Source organism: Ptiloglossa arizonensis, chromosome 9, assembly GCF_051014685.1.
Source record: "Ptiloglossa arizonensis isolate GNS036 chromosome 9, iyPtiAriz1_principal, whole genome shotgun sequence".
In the NCBI taxonomy this organism is placed as follows: Eukaryota; Metazoa; Arthropoda; class Insecta; order Hymenoptera; family Colletidae; genus Ptiloglossa; species Ptiloglossa arizonensis.
The window spans coordinates 21,711,244-21,726,694 of NC_135056.1; the positions used below are offsets into that span (position 1 = coordinate 21,711,244).

Below are 15,451 nucleotides of genomic sequence, written 5' to 3' on the forward strand. Positions count from 1 at the left end.
GTGGAAACGAGAATGCGTTATCGCGCGTTACTGTTTTCTTTCGGTTCCCCGTTACTTTTCCGTCGGTCTGCATTTTTACGTTTTTACGTTCACTCGGACGACGGATGAATCGCGAACGCGGCTCGTCGAGGAAATTGGACGGGGACAGGAGGAATCGATCGTTCTCCGTTCGTCGCGCGATCGACGGTGTCGAGGTATCCGAAGGTGGAAGTGGAAGCGATTCGCTGGAAATAAAAATATTTGCCCGGCCACGTTCGGAAGAACCGAACCGAACCGCGCTCGGGAGGCTCCGAGCACGGGCGCCGTGTATATTTTACCAAGAGACATAAGCGAGCTTCTCGTCTTGCGCATCCTCCAAGAGACTTCGAACCACAGCCGACTACCGCTTTGTCCTTACTCGAAGAGACCGACGGTAGGGGATGGGATGATCTTCATCGATGGTGGGGCAAGAAAGATGAGCAGGGTAGAGGAAGGCATGGAAGGTGGAGGACCGTTGCACTGACCGGGCTTTGAACCCGCTATGTGGTAAACAACAGGTACGTTGCACCCGTGGCGCAATTTGTAAGAGACGAGCCCGAAGAAGACTTCTTCTTCGGGAAGTCATCGTCCGAAAATAATGCCAAAGACCACTTCGAGTAACGGCGACCTCCCCTACTACCTCCGCACGGTTGCTTTCTTCCTTGACGAATCGTAAAGAAAAAATTCGAGATCGCGGTCCGTGGTGCACGCCGACACGGAAACGCGTTGCGGAAAGTCGAGCTCCCCGTGCCGTACTCGAAACGAGTTCGAGTGGCACGAAATTCGAGCCGAGGAAAACACGATTCCTCGAACCGAGCCGAGCACCCGGTCCTTCGAGTAAATACTTCCAGTAGCTCGAATTTCCTTCGATTTTCGAAGCTCGACTTCGAAACCGACCCACCGACCGATCCAACGTTTTCTATTTGAAAATTTAACGAACCCCGAGAACGCCATTGCTCTCCAGCCTCCAACCACTGCCAATTCCTCCTATCTTGGAACTGTTCTCGAAACAATTTAATCGCAACGATGTTGATGCCGTTTCTCCGTATTCGTTGAATATTTTTAACATTGTCTAACGAGGAAGCGGGCTATCGGTTCTAATCGGAGGCAAATGGTATCTGGATGGCACAACGCTATCGACTTCCGGTTTATAAAAACAGCTAGAGCTCCGCGATCGAATCTCGTCGTTCCGTTTTAGGAAACACCGCGCAACAATTACGAACGTCGTTGCGTTAATATTCGACGATTGTTTCAAACTCGTTTCGACGTCGCACGGTACCAATTTTGATCGTAAACCGGTCGCTGGAAAAATTAAGGTCAATTTCGATTTCGAGGTAACGATGTGTCGTAATAACAAAAACGTAACGAAACAACGGTGCGGGATCTCGTTTTGCAATATCGTACCGTTGACTCGTACTAACCTTTCCCGTCTCGAAAATCCAACACGAATACAAGATTTCGACACGTACCAGAAAATAAATCTATGCCGGTTTACGTAATTTTATGCAAATTCGAATCTGGGTTTGTTGCGAATCGATATCTCTACCAATGAGCCTAGTTACCGACATTGCCAGTTCCTTCTGCGACCACTAACTGTCGCTACTGTCGCAAATTTCCTAAGAAATGTTTCTACTTAAAACAAACGTTTCTTTTTTTAAACGTTTAAACAACAAATCGACCGTAACGTACGTAATCGCGTCTCTCGAATTGTTCCCCGATTACGATTTGAATTTTTCTTCGAATAGTTTTACTCGTCGCGAAACGATACGTAAAACATAAACAACGATAACAAACATCCAGTCTGTAGCGTTTTTCGGGAAAAAGAAGCGGTAAAATTCAAGTTACAAACATTCTCGTAAACACTGCCCGTCCTTATATACCTACACCGATTCACACGGTAATAAGCCGACAACAAAATCGAGGTCACTTCCGGTTTTCGTCATGGTGGCTCTATTAAATATAAAGTGTAATTGATTTTAAATTCGATATCCAACGTTCTTATCGTCGTTTTTCAATCGTCATTTTAGTTAGTTTGGTAAATATCTTTGGTAAAAAATATTCCGCCGCTTCGTCGACGAACAACAAATACTTATCGTTACAGGTACGATATTCTCCTCGTGTACTGCATTTTTCTCTCCTTTTTGCAATAAGGAGCAATTAAAAAACGTTGCGGGAAAGCGAGGAGTAAAATTGTATATTTATGGTATTTCTTCGATAGCGTGTGCACCTTTCGGTATTGTTATTCCAGGCTACGTTTCCTCCTTGTTTTTATATAAAATCGGTATTGGTATTCAAGGAATTCCTGTGATCGTATTGGTCGAGGCTACGGACAGGGAATTCTCATTCAAGAATGAACGTCGAAATGTGAGCGTATCGTCTAAAAATACTGTCGGTGGGCCGAGGTGCGCCTAGCAACAGAGATTGCATAGAAGCATAACTATAGTGAACGTGCGTGTTTATACGACGAGGCACAACGAGGACACGGGTTACAGAAAAAAGGAGCCTGACCGATGAACGCGTCGACACGCGTTAAAACGACTTTTCAAGTTTCGACGAGCGACTTTCAATCGTATCGAAACCGTTATTTACATTGTTGCGAAACGTTGCAACAATTTCTGCTACGTTTTTCGTTCGCAAAGATGAAATAAGCGGCGCTTCCGATAAATAATTATACACCTTCGAGGCTCCTATCGCGATTACTTGCCGTTTATTTTATTTATTAACCATCTTCCGCGCCAACTTTATTACAGTTGGTCTTTGCTCTCCATCGATTACTTTAATATCCATACAATTATTTCTAGTACTCGAGATCGTGATAAAGTGCAGATGGATCCCTATAAAGTTACATCTCTGTTAAACTTTACTTCGCTTATTTACGACATTGTAAACGACACCTTTAAATCTCTCGGTTTCGCGATACGTTGGTTCAGTCGACTTCAAGTGTGTTAACTTTATTGCAGTCCTGTACTGCACTTAGGCCACGTCTTGAGCATGCGTTGGTAATTTGCTCGCCCGATCGGTCAAAATATAAATATCTCGTCGAAAAGGTGCAACATACATTTTCGAGAGTAGTTTCGATTACGAACTTGTTCCACGTGATCGCGCTACGATATTTGCGTTAAGATTTACGCAACGATGGCTTTTTCCGTAAACGTAAATAAATAGATAAATAGATTCAATCGCTGTCGCGATTTGCCCGCGGAAATTGTTATCGGTATCGTTCGAAATCGATGAATTGCAGGAAAATATATATATATATGAACTGTAAACGACGATAAATAGCGGGACAGATGAAACCGTACGATGGCCCGTGACGGATGCACATTATTATTAACAGTGTGCTTGACGCAAAAAAAAAAAAAAAATTTGTCTACGCTAGCTACTGCACAAAAGCATATTGTACGGTGGAAAACAGATGATGTTTTATGCGCGTTTCTCGAGGCTCGAGACCGAGCGTGTACACCGATAAACATTCAAAAGAGCACAGATTGCAGGGAGACACGTGCACCGCAGTTTGAAGAAGAGTTGCTTGAAAACAGGGGCCACGTGGCTTTCTGAATGAAAACGAGATTCTTCCTCTATATTTTTCTCCCTTTCTATTCGCTTTAGAATACCGGACCATATATCTTTGCGTGGCCGCTATTCGAATACGAAAATGGAATTCGATCTTACGATTATTCCCGACTGATTAATCGGTCTGATTCACCGAAGAAATACTTGCATAATTTTCTGACCTCGATTTCGTATTCACGCCGAGAGTTGGTAATTCGAATCGAAATTAAATTCCTCCTTCTATTGTTTTCGTCTAACGAAATTGTGCATTGGCGAAATTAACGATGAATAATAATTATGAAATTATTTGAAAAAAAAAATCCCGACGATTCGACCGCAGATTACACCGTCCGATTTAAGAATGCACGCAGAACCTGCACGTACTTTGTATTCAAGGTGCAAAGCACTGTATCAACATCCTCGACTCGGCGTTAATTTACTTGCAAATTCGAACACGCGGAGCCGCACACTTTTCTTGCAATTCATCGATTTCAAACGTAACGAACCACGAGAAAATGTAACGAATTCCGTTTCATCTCGATTCGTCGATTCTTCTTTCCGATCGGCGTTAGATTCGAAAACGATCGGTGCTTCTCGATTTTAAGCCGGGACCATTTTCAACCTCTAGGAAAGAAGTCCGACCGAAATAACCGCGAGATCGGTCCATAAAGACGAAATGTAACTTACCAAAGGTAAATACTCGCGTATTCGGGAACACCTGCTTACTTCTTAACCGAGTTTGAGTACTCCCTCGTGCGTACAGCTTCTGTTGCACCTGCACCTGCCCGAATCTTTCTCCAGAAATTCTGTACACTTCTTGTTCGACGTAAGGAGATTGCACTGGGATTCAAGGAGTACTAGGACGGTTTTGCTGTAACGAGGAAATGACACAGTTTGAGACGGTTCGTAAAAAGTTTGGGAACGGTTATCGTCAAAACAACCTATAAAGCGACCGAGTTGGGACGGTCGAAAATGGGATTGTATACTGTACACTGTAAACAACACTTTTCGATTCTAGCGTCGCGTTTAAACGTACCCTCTTTTCAAAGTTAGTCTACCGTTACTCGACAATCGTGCGTGTCAGGATTAACGCATAAAAAGAACTGTGGACGCGGGAAAGCGTACAGGTTTCGGATACCAGGGGCTCGTAAAAAATTGATGCAGGTTCTTTTTTTGTAGATAATTCTTTTTTTTTCTTTTTTTTTTATCTTTTTTTTTAATAAACATAGGCATTCACTTATGTAGGTTAGTTTTTTTTAGACTCTCTTACTATTATGGTTTATATAATAATATTGTCGTTACACATATAATTCTTACACGAATACCAACTGAAAGTGAGGCACTGGGGTACTTCTGCTCTTCCTTTTTCATTTTTGCCTTTTCATCGTTCACTCGCACAAACAAACACCATGCACACGTGCTCAAGCATATGCAACCTTCTTTCACACATTCTTTACCGAGGCCTTACGTCACGTTTAAAACGTACATACACATCTACTTATTACAAATAAGAAGTACACGCTAAGTTATGTTTACTGAGATCATACTAATACATCACAGGGTTACATAGACATACGATTTATATTCTCTTTTACTATTTTTTTTCGTTTGTTTCCCGACGGCAGACTCCTTGTATCGTGATCGTTGCAGATCTGACGAGATTCCATAGTCGTTCGACGCGTTTTTCTTGAGTTCTCTTTTTTCTCGTTCTCCTCGTAGCGGCAGGGAAAAAATCATTTTGAGCAAGTCTGCCGTTGACCATCGATTTCTGCCGAAAGCGGTAACGATCGTGCGCGTGCAATTTATTCGTGCGAGTATACAGTCGTCGAATTCGAAATTTATCGAGAAAAACGAAACAAAACAATACAAAAAAAAAAAACAAAAAAAAAAAAGAAAAAGAAAGAGAAGGAAATATATACGTTCGACGCGCTCTTCGTACAAAATTTTGATTCCAATTTAATTTCTTATCGCGAAGCTCTCGCTGTACGCGTATCGCTGCCATGAAAGCGCCATTGAAACTTCGAATACAACGCGACCGGTATGAAAAACGACTACTAGAATTCCTCAACGAATCGATTCATCCGCTCATAGCGCACTCCGAGAGTGAACTACGAAAAAAATAGCTTTGTAACCACCAGTCGTATTTTTTGAATTATAATCTCAAAGAGGGGGGGGAGGGGGCGGGGGGATGATAATGAACGGAAAAAAGTGTACCAAGGAGCAGGGTGCGAGATAAAAAAAAAAAAAGAAAGGGGGGTTGTTCCAGAGGATGGCTTTAACCAAATTATTATAAACAAAAAACTTGTAATAAACAGCTACCATTATAAAATCAATATACCATTTAAAGAGATATACAATTACATTTACATTAATGTTACGGTTTTGCGTAAATTCATCCGCGATGAAGAAAGTAACGAAGAAAGTTTTGGTTCGTTTCCAAAAAATAGTGTGCCGCACACTTTGAACCTACGTACTTTCGTTAACAGGATATAAAATCATTCGGATACAGATGCACCCTCGCATAATTTAAACAACCGTTCAAAGACCTCCGGAAGCAACGATTTGTACTCGCTGAATGGTACCAAAAGTAACGCGTTACACGTCCGTTAACCTAATGTAAATCGTGTGAATTTCAGCCTAATAATACCTGCGTGAAAAATGAACTTTTCGTTAGGCCACGGAGAACTTTCAACGGTTTTTACGCTGTACCACCAACGTCCAGGGTCTGATCGTAAAATATTTAAAAAGGGTAGGGGAGAGGGGGCACTTTGCCATAATTTGTAAAAGGAAATTCAACGAGACAGTAAATGTAAATTTATCGATGAGCACAATGAAGATCACGTCATACCGGTCGACCAGATAAATGAAAATTATCATTACGATTACTGCGTCGCTCATCGCTGTACCGTAACTCGTTTCTTCCGAAATGTTCGGACGTACGGTAACAATTTTGAATTCTACGATCTTCGCGAAGGTTTGTTGCTCTATGTACAATATACTTGATGCAAATCGGGATGAGAGATGAAAGAAGAGGAGGAGGGGGTAGGAGAAGCCGAATACGATCAAGGTTCCCTTCTCTGAAGAGATATAAGAAAAAAATCGCGGGGTGATTTGGCATCGGCTGTACTTTCTTTAAGTTGTACAGGAGATCAATGCTTGAACATGGGTAACCAGCTACGTATCTAAATCATATCTTTCTCCACGTTTACTGTCCTCGAGAGATTTCTCTCGCTCTCTCTTTCTCTCTCTCTCTTCGGCCACGGAACCGTGATTGCGTTCCCCTTGTTTTCTCAAACCGTATATAAAAAAAAAAAAAAGAAAAAAAAAAGAAACTGTTGTCAAAAGTTGATTCCTTCGCCCTGGGTACGCCGAGAAAGAAATCAATGTCGCGTATACAATTTCGCGATCGTTTCAAGGACACGGTCAATCGAAACCATCGCGAAATTCGTTCAGCGAATCCAACTTTGTCTTCACTGATGCGTGATCGGAATTCGACGGATAAAGACGACGAGACAAAACGAAGATTCGCGGAGTCCAAACCGAAACAGCCAGTGCTTCCAAGGATTCGTGGATCGGGCCTTCTTCACCGATGTTCCCATCGGAAACGCAATTCACTTTCCACTTAACATCTAAGATTCGCTTAAAATCTATGCGTTGTATCCTAAAAATATTAATATATTTTTTGTCTCCTTGCACTCTCGTCTGAAGTGTTACGCGGTGCAACGACCCCACCATCGTCATCGTAATTCAACCCTCCCTTGTTTCATTCTTTAGAATCGAACGCACAAATATATTACATTAATTAATTTCGTGAAAATGTTACTCTCTCTGTCTATATATATATGTATATATATATCCTAATCGTTACTCTGTGTTTACTCTAATGCAAAAAAGATAAGGACACGATGAATTACACGTACATGTATTATAAAAAAAAAAAAAAAAAAAAAAAATAGAGAAAAAAAAAGAAAGAAAGGGAAAAAAAGGGAATAGAGAAAAGAAAATAGCAACAACAGTGGCGTATCGTTCTTCCTTCCGTCCGTTTCTTCGTACGAGGTCGTCGTTGTTACTATTTAGTAATATTCGTAGCGTCGCTACGAAAAATGTACACGTGTACACAACGAAAACCCGCGCTACTTTGTTTTTTTTTTCTCTCTCTCTCTCTCTGCCCCACTGTTTTCGTCTACATTCATGGCGGATAAATCTACGTGAATGGCACAGCCAACGGACCTCGCGCCTTCTGCCAGAGCTTGCTTCTTCTGCCTTTCTCGTTCCTCCTGACAGTGATGCTTGCTTGCTTCGTAGTTCCGGTCCCTCTCGCGCGAAGAGATGGAAGAAGGACAGCGAGGCTGAAGGAGGAAGCTGGGAAGGCTCTTTAGCTGCGTATCTGACCTGCGTTGCGGGCGATCTTCTCCGGCGGCTCTATCATGCTCTTCGTGCTACCGTTTAGGCTACGTTTACGACTCTTCATGAAGTCTGAAAGCATACAACAATCGACACATGTACACGGAGGTACCACACGTGCGTGTATTCGCGAACACGAGTCGCCGAATGCACGAAAAAGGTCAACCACGCGCCTGGTACCGTACGAAGGAGGCCTTACGTAACAAAAAATACGGCCGATCGAGTGGCAATTCGATAGAGGGAAAAAGAAAAATATGCGACGAAATCGCTCCAAGAACGTTCTACTTAATCGCGTGCAACATAAAGTTCGACCTTGTGCATCTGTCGCGATAACCTTTCGGATGTAATATCGGCTCACCGTGGCTGTTAATTATATATCGGCGGCAGATAAGATACCGGTTGATCGCCGCGGAGCTCGTTAGGAATTAAAACGCTCCAAGACCGAAAGCAACCGCCGAAATCGTGCGACGAGTACGGAATAAGATGCACGGGTGCAACTTTGTTTCTCCTCGGTAGCAGCCATTGTTCGCGAACCTTTAACGAGTCACGATATAGGAAGCGCGGTAGAAAAACCCAGCCTGCGCCAGACCGATCACTCGCGATCATGAGTCACGTTGCGCCGCATTCAGCGTCCGTACGAACCGAAGGAACACGGATCGCTCCCTTGCCCTCTCCTCGAACGAACATTTGGCGAATTTCCACGGGGAAATGACGCGCATCTGTTCGATTTTCCGAAACCGAACCCCCTCGAGAGCTCCTCTAGCCACCATTGCAACGCCACGCGACAGAAATTATGGAGATCTCGAAGGACAGCTGTGTCAATGGTCGTGACCCCTTCTCGCCTAATCGCCTCGCGTTCGCGTTAATCGTACATGTAAAAATTAATAACTGCAACGAAAATTAAATGGCTTGTGAAAATAATTCCCGGACCGTAATCTCGTTTCTCGCGGCGAAGGATAGCGATTTCTTTTTACAGCGTGTCCCAAAGTACGCGGTCTTTGGTGGAAAAATGAATCGAATCGTTGGCAGCAATTTTGTAAGCGAACCGTCTACGAAAGAAACCGAAGCGCGTACGGACCGCGTCACGATCGATTTCCTCATTTTACGTCGCGTTAAATAGTTGCGGGTCGGCTCGCGAAAGAGGAAAGAATCCAGGCGTGCGATTTAAATACCCGAATCGTGCGCGTATGCGGGTTAGGCCGAGCAATCACGATTTTAAATAGCAATCGCACCCCCCGCGCGCGCCGCATGGGCCATCCACCCTGGTTTTTCAGGGATGCACGATTGCGAGCACAGCTGATACAACCGTACCGCAGCGCGCAGGAGGGCCGGGCCGGGCCGGGCCGGCAAGCTCGCACGAAGGTCGCACGCGTGAACAAAAGCTGATGACCGACGGGGGTACGCGGAAGGGAAAGAGGACGGGGGTGCACGGGGGTGCACAGGGGTGCGGCAACCCCATATGGACTGCACAGCTGACCGCGTGGCTCATTAATAACGTACGTTAGGAAAATCAGTCGGCGCCCCTATTGGGCTTACGGCCAGAACGAACGACGCGGAGCGATACGACGCGACGCGACACGACACGACGGTACGTTACGATCTCGTGTTCGTTGTCCCGTATATTCGAAAAGTGGGGGGCGAGGGAGGTGGTGTGCTCGTCAGAATGGACCCTATCGGCAAATCGAAACGCGTCGTGCGGTGTATCGATCCGGTTAATCGAACAGCGTGCGTATCGTCACGATATTATCGTTAAATAATAACGGTTACCGTCGCGCGTCGCACGCGACCACTGAAAGCCGAGCCGTAGAATAAACATCAAAGGTAAGACCAATTACGCGTAATCTCGCGCAATTAAGCCAATGTTTGAGCACGTCTCGGGTCGGAGACTTCGCTCTAGGCTTTGCAGGAATTACTTCGACACCGAGGCCACCCCGCGGCTCGTTCGTGCAATTAACGATCGGTATTTTTCTTGGGAATGAATGGGCGCGAGAAGATAACGAAACGAGAAATATTTTGTCTACCGTTCCATCGTTGCGAATTGAACGCGAAGCGACAGCGACCGAGGTCTCCGGACGAGAAATAAATATACGTTTTCGAGGAACGTTTCGAAAGCTTTCGCGCCAAGATACCCTTGCGTTGTTTCTTCGTTGGGAAAAAAACAAAAATAGGTCAACACGTCCGAGCCCGCGTTGACTTTAAACGTCAGCGTGCAACGCGTTAAATAAACTTGGCCGTGGCGGGGAACGCTGGTTTCGCGTACACCGAGCACACGGTGGTTTTTTTCGGCAGTTTAATCGAACGAGCGACTCCGTCGTTGTGGATACACCGTGACGTATAAACAAAAGAGCGTCGTCGCGTGCTACTGCGACGCAAAATGTGTTTACACGCGTGTAGATGCACGGCGTGCGGGACACATGACGAGTCACGTCCAGAAATAGTGGCGTCGCGTGGGTGGTGTGCACGCCCGAATAATAAATAGGCGAAAAAAAGGGGAACTAGACCGTGAGGTACCATCTGAACAAGATGGCCGTGTGCAAGAAGGTACAGATACAATACGGAAGGCCTCACGTGAGAAGAACACGTCTCAAAGGAAGCGGTCGATATACCGGGTGTCGGTAACTTTCCTCCGTTCTCATCGAGATTCGCTAGCACCGGGTGTGCGCGGATCATCGATACGCGTATTATACCGTAATATTTATCGTTATGTCATCCTTGTTTACGCTCGCACGCGTACAATTATCGAACGATGCTTATCCATGCCAAAAATATATTTGCCGGACATTATTTTGAATCTTATCGCTCAACTATGACTGTACGTTAGTTTTATCTAATTCCCCGTCGTCGAAATGCTTTCATTGTTCGACGAGTTTTCGCCCGCGAATCGCCCGATCGATTCATCGATGCAACGCGCAACCTTTCGTCGTAATTTTCAACGGTTATTGCTTAATGCGCGAAATATGTATGCACGGTGTGCCGCGCGGGTGCAATTCGTTCTTTTTATCAGGTGCTTACGTAATTATGTAAATTGCGACAACCTTGGCTGCCGGTCGGCGAATTAGATTGACCTAGGCTATACACGCTTCCCGTATAAATAATGCCAGTCAATTAACTCCGATAATGCGCGTTAATCAAACGGAATAATTCAGGAAATCTCGTGTTCGGCGACGAATTATGTAACTTCTTGCAGCGTACCGGTGATCAGTATGCGGTAGAAAGGGAAAAAGAAAAGGAACGACGTACGTTTAACAGAATGCGAAAAATATACGACGAAAAACTTTGAAAACAAATATTGCGACAATCTTGCAACGCATCGTCTCTTCTATTTTTTTCGAGTATCGAGTATCGGCGGAGGAACTTGAACGTGCAAAATGCGCGAAAAAGACTCGTTATCTTAAACAGCGGCAAACGCAAAGCGAAGAAGAGGACCAAGTATTTTTTGTTGCGACGTAGTTTTTCTAACTCGCTCGTTCGCAATTATTCCTTTCGTAAGTGTATCTCCGCATCTCGTTGAATACGCGACAGAGGATGCAGCTTTGAAAAAAGAAACGAACGAAAGATGCGATTTTATTTGTACTTTGTGCGCGTCGTTTGTTTTACTTTTGAATTACCCGCGCGAAGCTGTGCATCGGTATTAATCGTTCGCTGTGAAACAGAGGTTCCCAATTTGGTAATTAGTACCCTCGCGGACTCGAACGATAAATTACTAGGTGTCGTTTGGGGATCGACGTAGAATTAAATCCAATTTGGGATAAAGGTTGGGAGTCCCTGCTACGAAAGAACGTAAAGACTTTTATGCAGCGCGCGGCAAGGTTGACTCGCATTTATAAATAATTAAGTCTTATCGAGTTGAAAACGCCCAACCTCGTACAGCGACCGACACACCTTTTACCCGCATCGAGAAAAAAGCGCACGTGTTTGCGCGACTAGGCCACTTCCAGCGTACAATGACAACTACGAGGTAGAAAAAAAAAACGTGTTATCGCTTACCGGTTATAGAGGACTGTTTCCTCGTCGTAGAGGTTGTTAAAACGGGGGTAGTGGGTTCGACGATGTACATTTTCTTGTCCGACTCGAAGTCGAAAATTTCGTTCATGGTGACCTCGCCGATGTGCGGTACTCTTGGTTCTTGAGGCGGCGTCCTTTCCGATTTCTGGAGGATAGGAGTCGTCGGAGACTCTTTACGGAGGAATCTCGTGGTGGGCGAAGACTCCCGTGCCTTTCGAGGCGTGCTAGGCGCGTGTTTCCTTAAGTAGGGCATACCGCGTAGGGCATAGGGCTCGGGGACCACGTCCTGCGGTGTAACGAGTTCCCACTCGTACCTCGAATTCGCCCTCGGTATCTCCAAGTGAAAGTCAAATCCCCATCTTTCAGCGTCGAGTATGGACTGAGCGCGAAGCTCGCGCTCCGCCAATGCGCGAGCCGCGGCGTGATCGACAGGTCCGAACAAATCCCTTCGAACACGGGCAAGGGCTGCTCTGCTAGGCACCGTTCGTCCTCCACCCAAATTCCTACTCATTTCCGTCATCATCGCCGGATTCAACACTCGTGCGCTCATATTTCGTCAGTCTTTCGCGCCGGCAACGTCGCCGTTCCCCTCTCGCAGTTACCAATATCCAACTATGTTTTCAAGAAACAGCCTCTGTTCCTCTTCTCGCGGTAGCGACTCCTCTCTGTCTCTGGGTTTTTGGAACGTGATCTGGCACTTGGCCCGCACCACTTTCGGTGAACTTCAACACTCGCACAGCACTGAGTCGATAATTGTTCGTTTTCGCATCGATTTCTATGCGTTCACACACGTCCCATTTACGAAGATAATTCTTCCAGGAATCGTCCACGGAACGTTGAAATACTCGCGGCTCGCGAAGACGTGGCAACGTTGTCGTGGCGCGACCCACCGAATTTCGAATAATGGCCGTGCTCAGCGTCGCCTCGGGACTACGCTGATCGTTGACTCGCTCGTGAACGCACGAAACAATCCGCGAAGATGATTTTCGGTGACACACATCCGCGAATCGATGAATAATATTCGCGACGGGAGTGTATCACTGACCGACGAAACGTGCACGAGCACACGAAAATTTGGCAACACGGTAAACACACTATTGCGTACCGCGAGGGAGCGAGAAGCAAGATATCAAAACAGCAACACGACTATCTCATATTTTCTGAGAGCGCGATACGCGATCCAATGGTCGGATCGATCGAAACGGTATCCAGGAATCAGCGATGGAGTTGGATTTCGGTCTTTCCCATTCCTCTGCTCATAAATTCATCGCTATAGCCCGCGGGAACAACGAACCGGCAACGTTGCACGCACTTGCGCGTGAGCCTCCCAAAGAGACTGCGAGCGTGTTTCGACGTATTCCCGCGAAGATTACGACCAAGTTGTTCGAATTTCAAATTCGTTGCGTACTTCGGTGTTCCGATTTCGTAGTTATCACATCCACGCGAGATAACGCACAGCAAAGATATCACTCTCTGTCCTTTATCCAACACAAGAAAATTTTGTGGAAAACGTTATTGCACACGGCCCGAAAGCACCAATATGCTGTCCGCTGGCACGGTGGGAAATCACCAAATCGACTTCGATGCTACGTAAAATCCAAAGGAGACCGGTACCGCGCTTCCCGCCAAACACACGACTGTCAAGACACGCGCGTGGTTCCAAGTTCGGCGGAAGGTCGTATACGATTGCGCAGTTATGTTGACGCCTGCCGATGTGCGTGCGTGCTCTGCAACTCACGGAGTTGCGCGAAGACACGTCCAACACGTGTAAAGCGCTCTCTAGCGACTGAAGCATGCGCCTCTCGTTGCAAGCGACCAAGCCTCTAAACTCGTCGGTCGCTCTCGGCCATCTTCGGTCTCGTTCGGTGTCACCCCTTTTCCCTCTTCCGCTGCAGGGAAGAAACGAAATAACCGCCATTCGCAGAATATAGTCCCTTCAACCTGAGCGCAGCGTTTCTAGCCTTTGAAAATACGCACGAGAAGGTTGTACAGTTATTGGCCCCTTCTCCACGGCAACATAAACGAGCAGAATGCTGATCGTAGCCATAGGACGTGTCCCAGTATGCCAAGCTCTATGGTAAATACCCTCCAACTTTATTTTTCTACCTCGAGGATACTCTGTTCGAAAGCCTGACGAACCGATAGGCCATGATTGTTGCATTCGACCGCTACCTTTTCGCGCGATATGCACAATTATGCTCAAACCGCGATCGTATTCTCGATTCGTAAGAAATAAATAAAACTTTCCTCAAGTATGGTGCGATGAGCGAAAATTTAACAATTGGGAAAAAGATTCTGGACTCGGTAGAATTCGAGAAATGGGTACATTTTGCGCAGTGAAAGTTTCTAGTCCACGTGTGCTGGGTACTCGTAATCCTAGGAACAAGTTGACCGACAAAGAAAGCAAAGTATACCGTGTATTGACAAAGGGACAAAAAATAAACAAGTCCACCTTTCAAAACAACGGCTGTAATCTTATCACGGACACTCGTACGTACGTTTATTCGGCGGATTTCCATGTTTGTATGGCAATACGTTACGCACAGTGAATGTATTTGCATACTGTTCAGATTATCATGGACATTTCATTTTAACCGATAGAAGCTCCCGTAGTTTAAACACCATAGCGAGAACTAGTACACCATACTTGAACGAAACGTTCGAAAGATCTTATCTAAAATTTGCACCCTCGTTGAGGTAAACTATAAACGAATAAACGAATCGATTTTATCTGCGTCTACAGATGTTTGTAATCTACATACACAATGTACATTGACTACCGCCTACGTTTATATCGATCTAATAATCGCACACTTTACCGTACAGACTCGAATCGTGTTCGTTTTTTTTTTCAATTTCCATTTTCGCGTGTCGGTTTTGAAAAATTTGAGGATAACGCACTTGAAATTTACAGAGTTTCGAATTTGTTTGTTTGTTCTACCTCCGGTAAATATCGTTGTTTATTCGATGGAATTTTTTGCGTAGTAATCTGTTACGACACAGATACGAATTAAAATGTATTCGTTGGTTCGGTACGAGTACGTGCCTCGGCTAATGTCTGCGCGTAAATAGTTACGAATTTTTATCAAAGATTGTTATGCAAATGCAAAAAATTAATAGACGTCCGCTCGTAAATTTTCATTTGTATCTGAACGGTGATTGTTGAGCAGCAGATGTTTGTTGCGTCGCTGTTAGGAAAGACGCGAGATCAACGAGGCGAATCGACACTTTTCATTGATAATTGTCAATTTACCTCGTTGCTGTTCTCGTGGCCTGAATCGTTTGTATCTTCTGCAGAAGGCAACGGAGAAATGGTTGTGTCGCGTGGGACGCAACTCGCGTCGAGCGAACCGTGCACGAACGATCCTCGTAACCAATCACCGCGCGTTGCCACGTAGCGTTCGGTAGTGTTAGTGGATATCCGTTCCATAAAGTATGGCCGACCGAGTGGCGCCACTGTACGCGCGCGGGA

The 15,451-nt window shown here is 45.3% G+C and overlaps 1 protein-coding gene across 1 annotated transcript; it reads right to left on the reverse strand.

Annotated features, from left to right (window-relative positions):
* Window positions 1-7,728: 7,728 nt before the first annotated feature.
* Dap (cyclin-dependent kinase inhibitor dacapo) lies at window positions 7,729-13,749 on the reverse strand. Its single transcript, XM_076320881.1, has 2 exons — window positions 11,962-13,749; window positions 7,729-8,046 (listed from the first exon to the last, which is right to left on the reverse strand). Exons 1-2 carry the CDS (start codon window positions 12,527-12,529, stop codon window positions 7,946-7,948), a joined length of 669 nt encoding a protein of 222 aa, XP_076176996.1. The 5' UTR covers window positions 12,530-13,749; the 3' UTR covers window positions 7,729-7,945.
* Window positions 13,750-15,451: the final 1,702 nt, after the last annotated feature.

Coding starts and splice junctions, on each gene's coding strand:
- Dap (XM_076320881.1), bottom strand. CDS start 12,529: ATGAGCGCACGAGTGTTGAATCCGGCGATGATGACGGAAATGAGTAGG. Junction 8,047..11,961: donor GAAACAGTCCTCTATAACCG/GTAAGCGATAAC, acceptor GTATGCTTTCAG/ACTTCATGAAGAGTCGTAAA.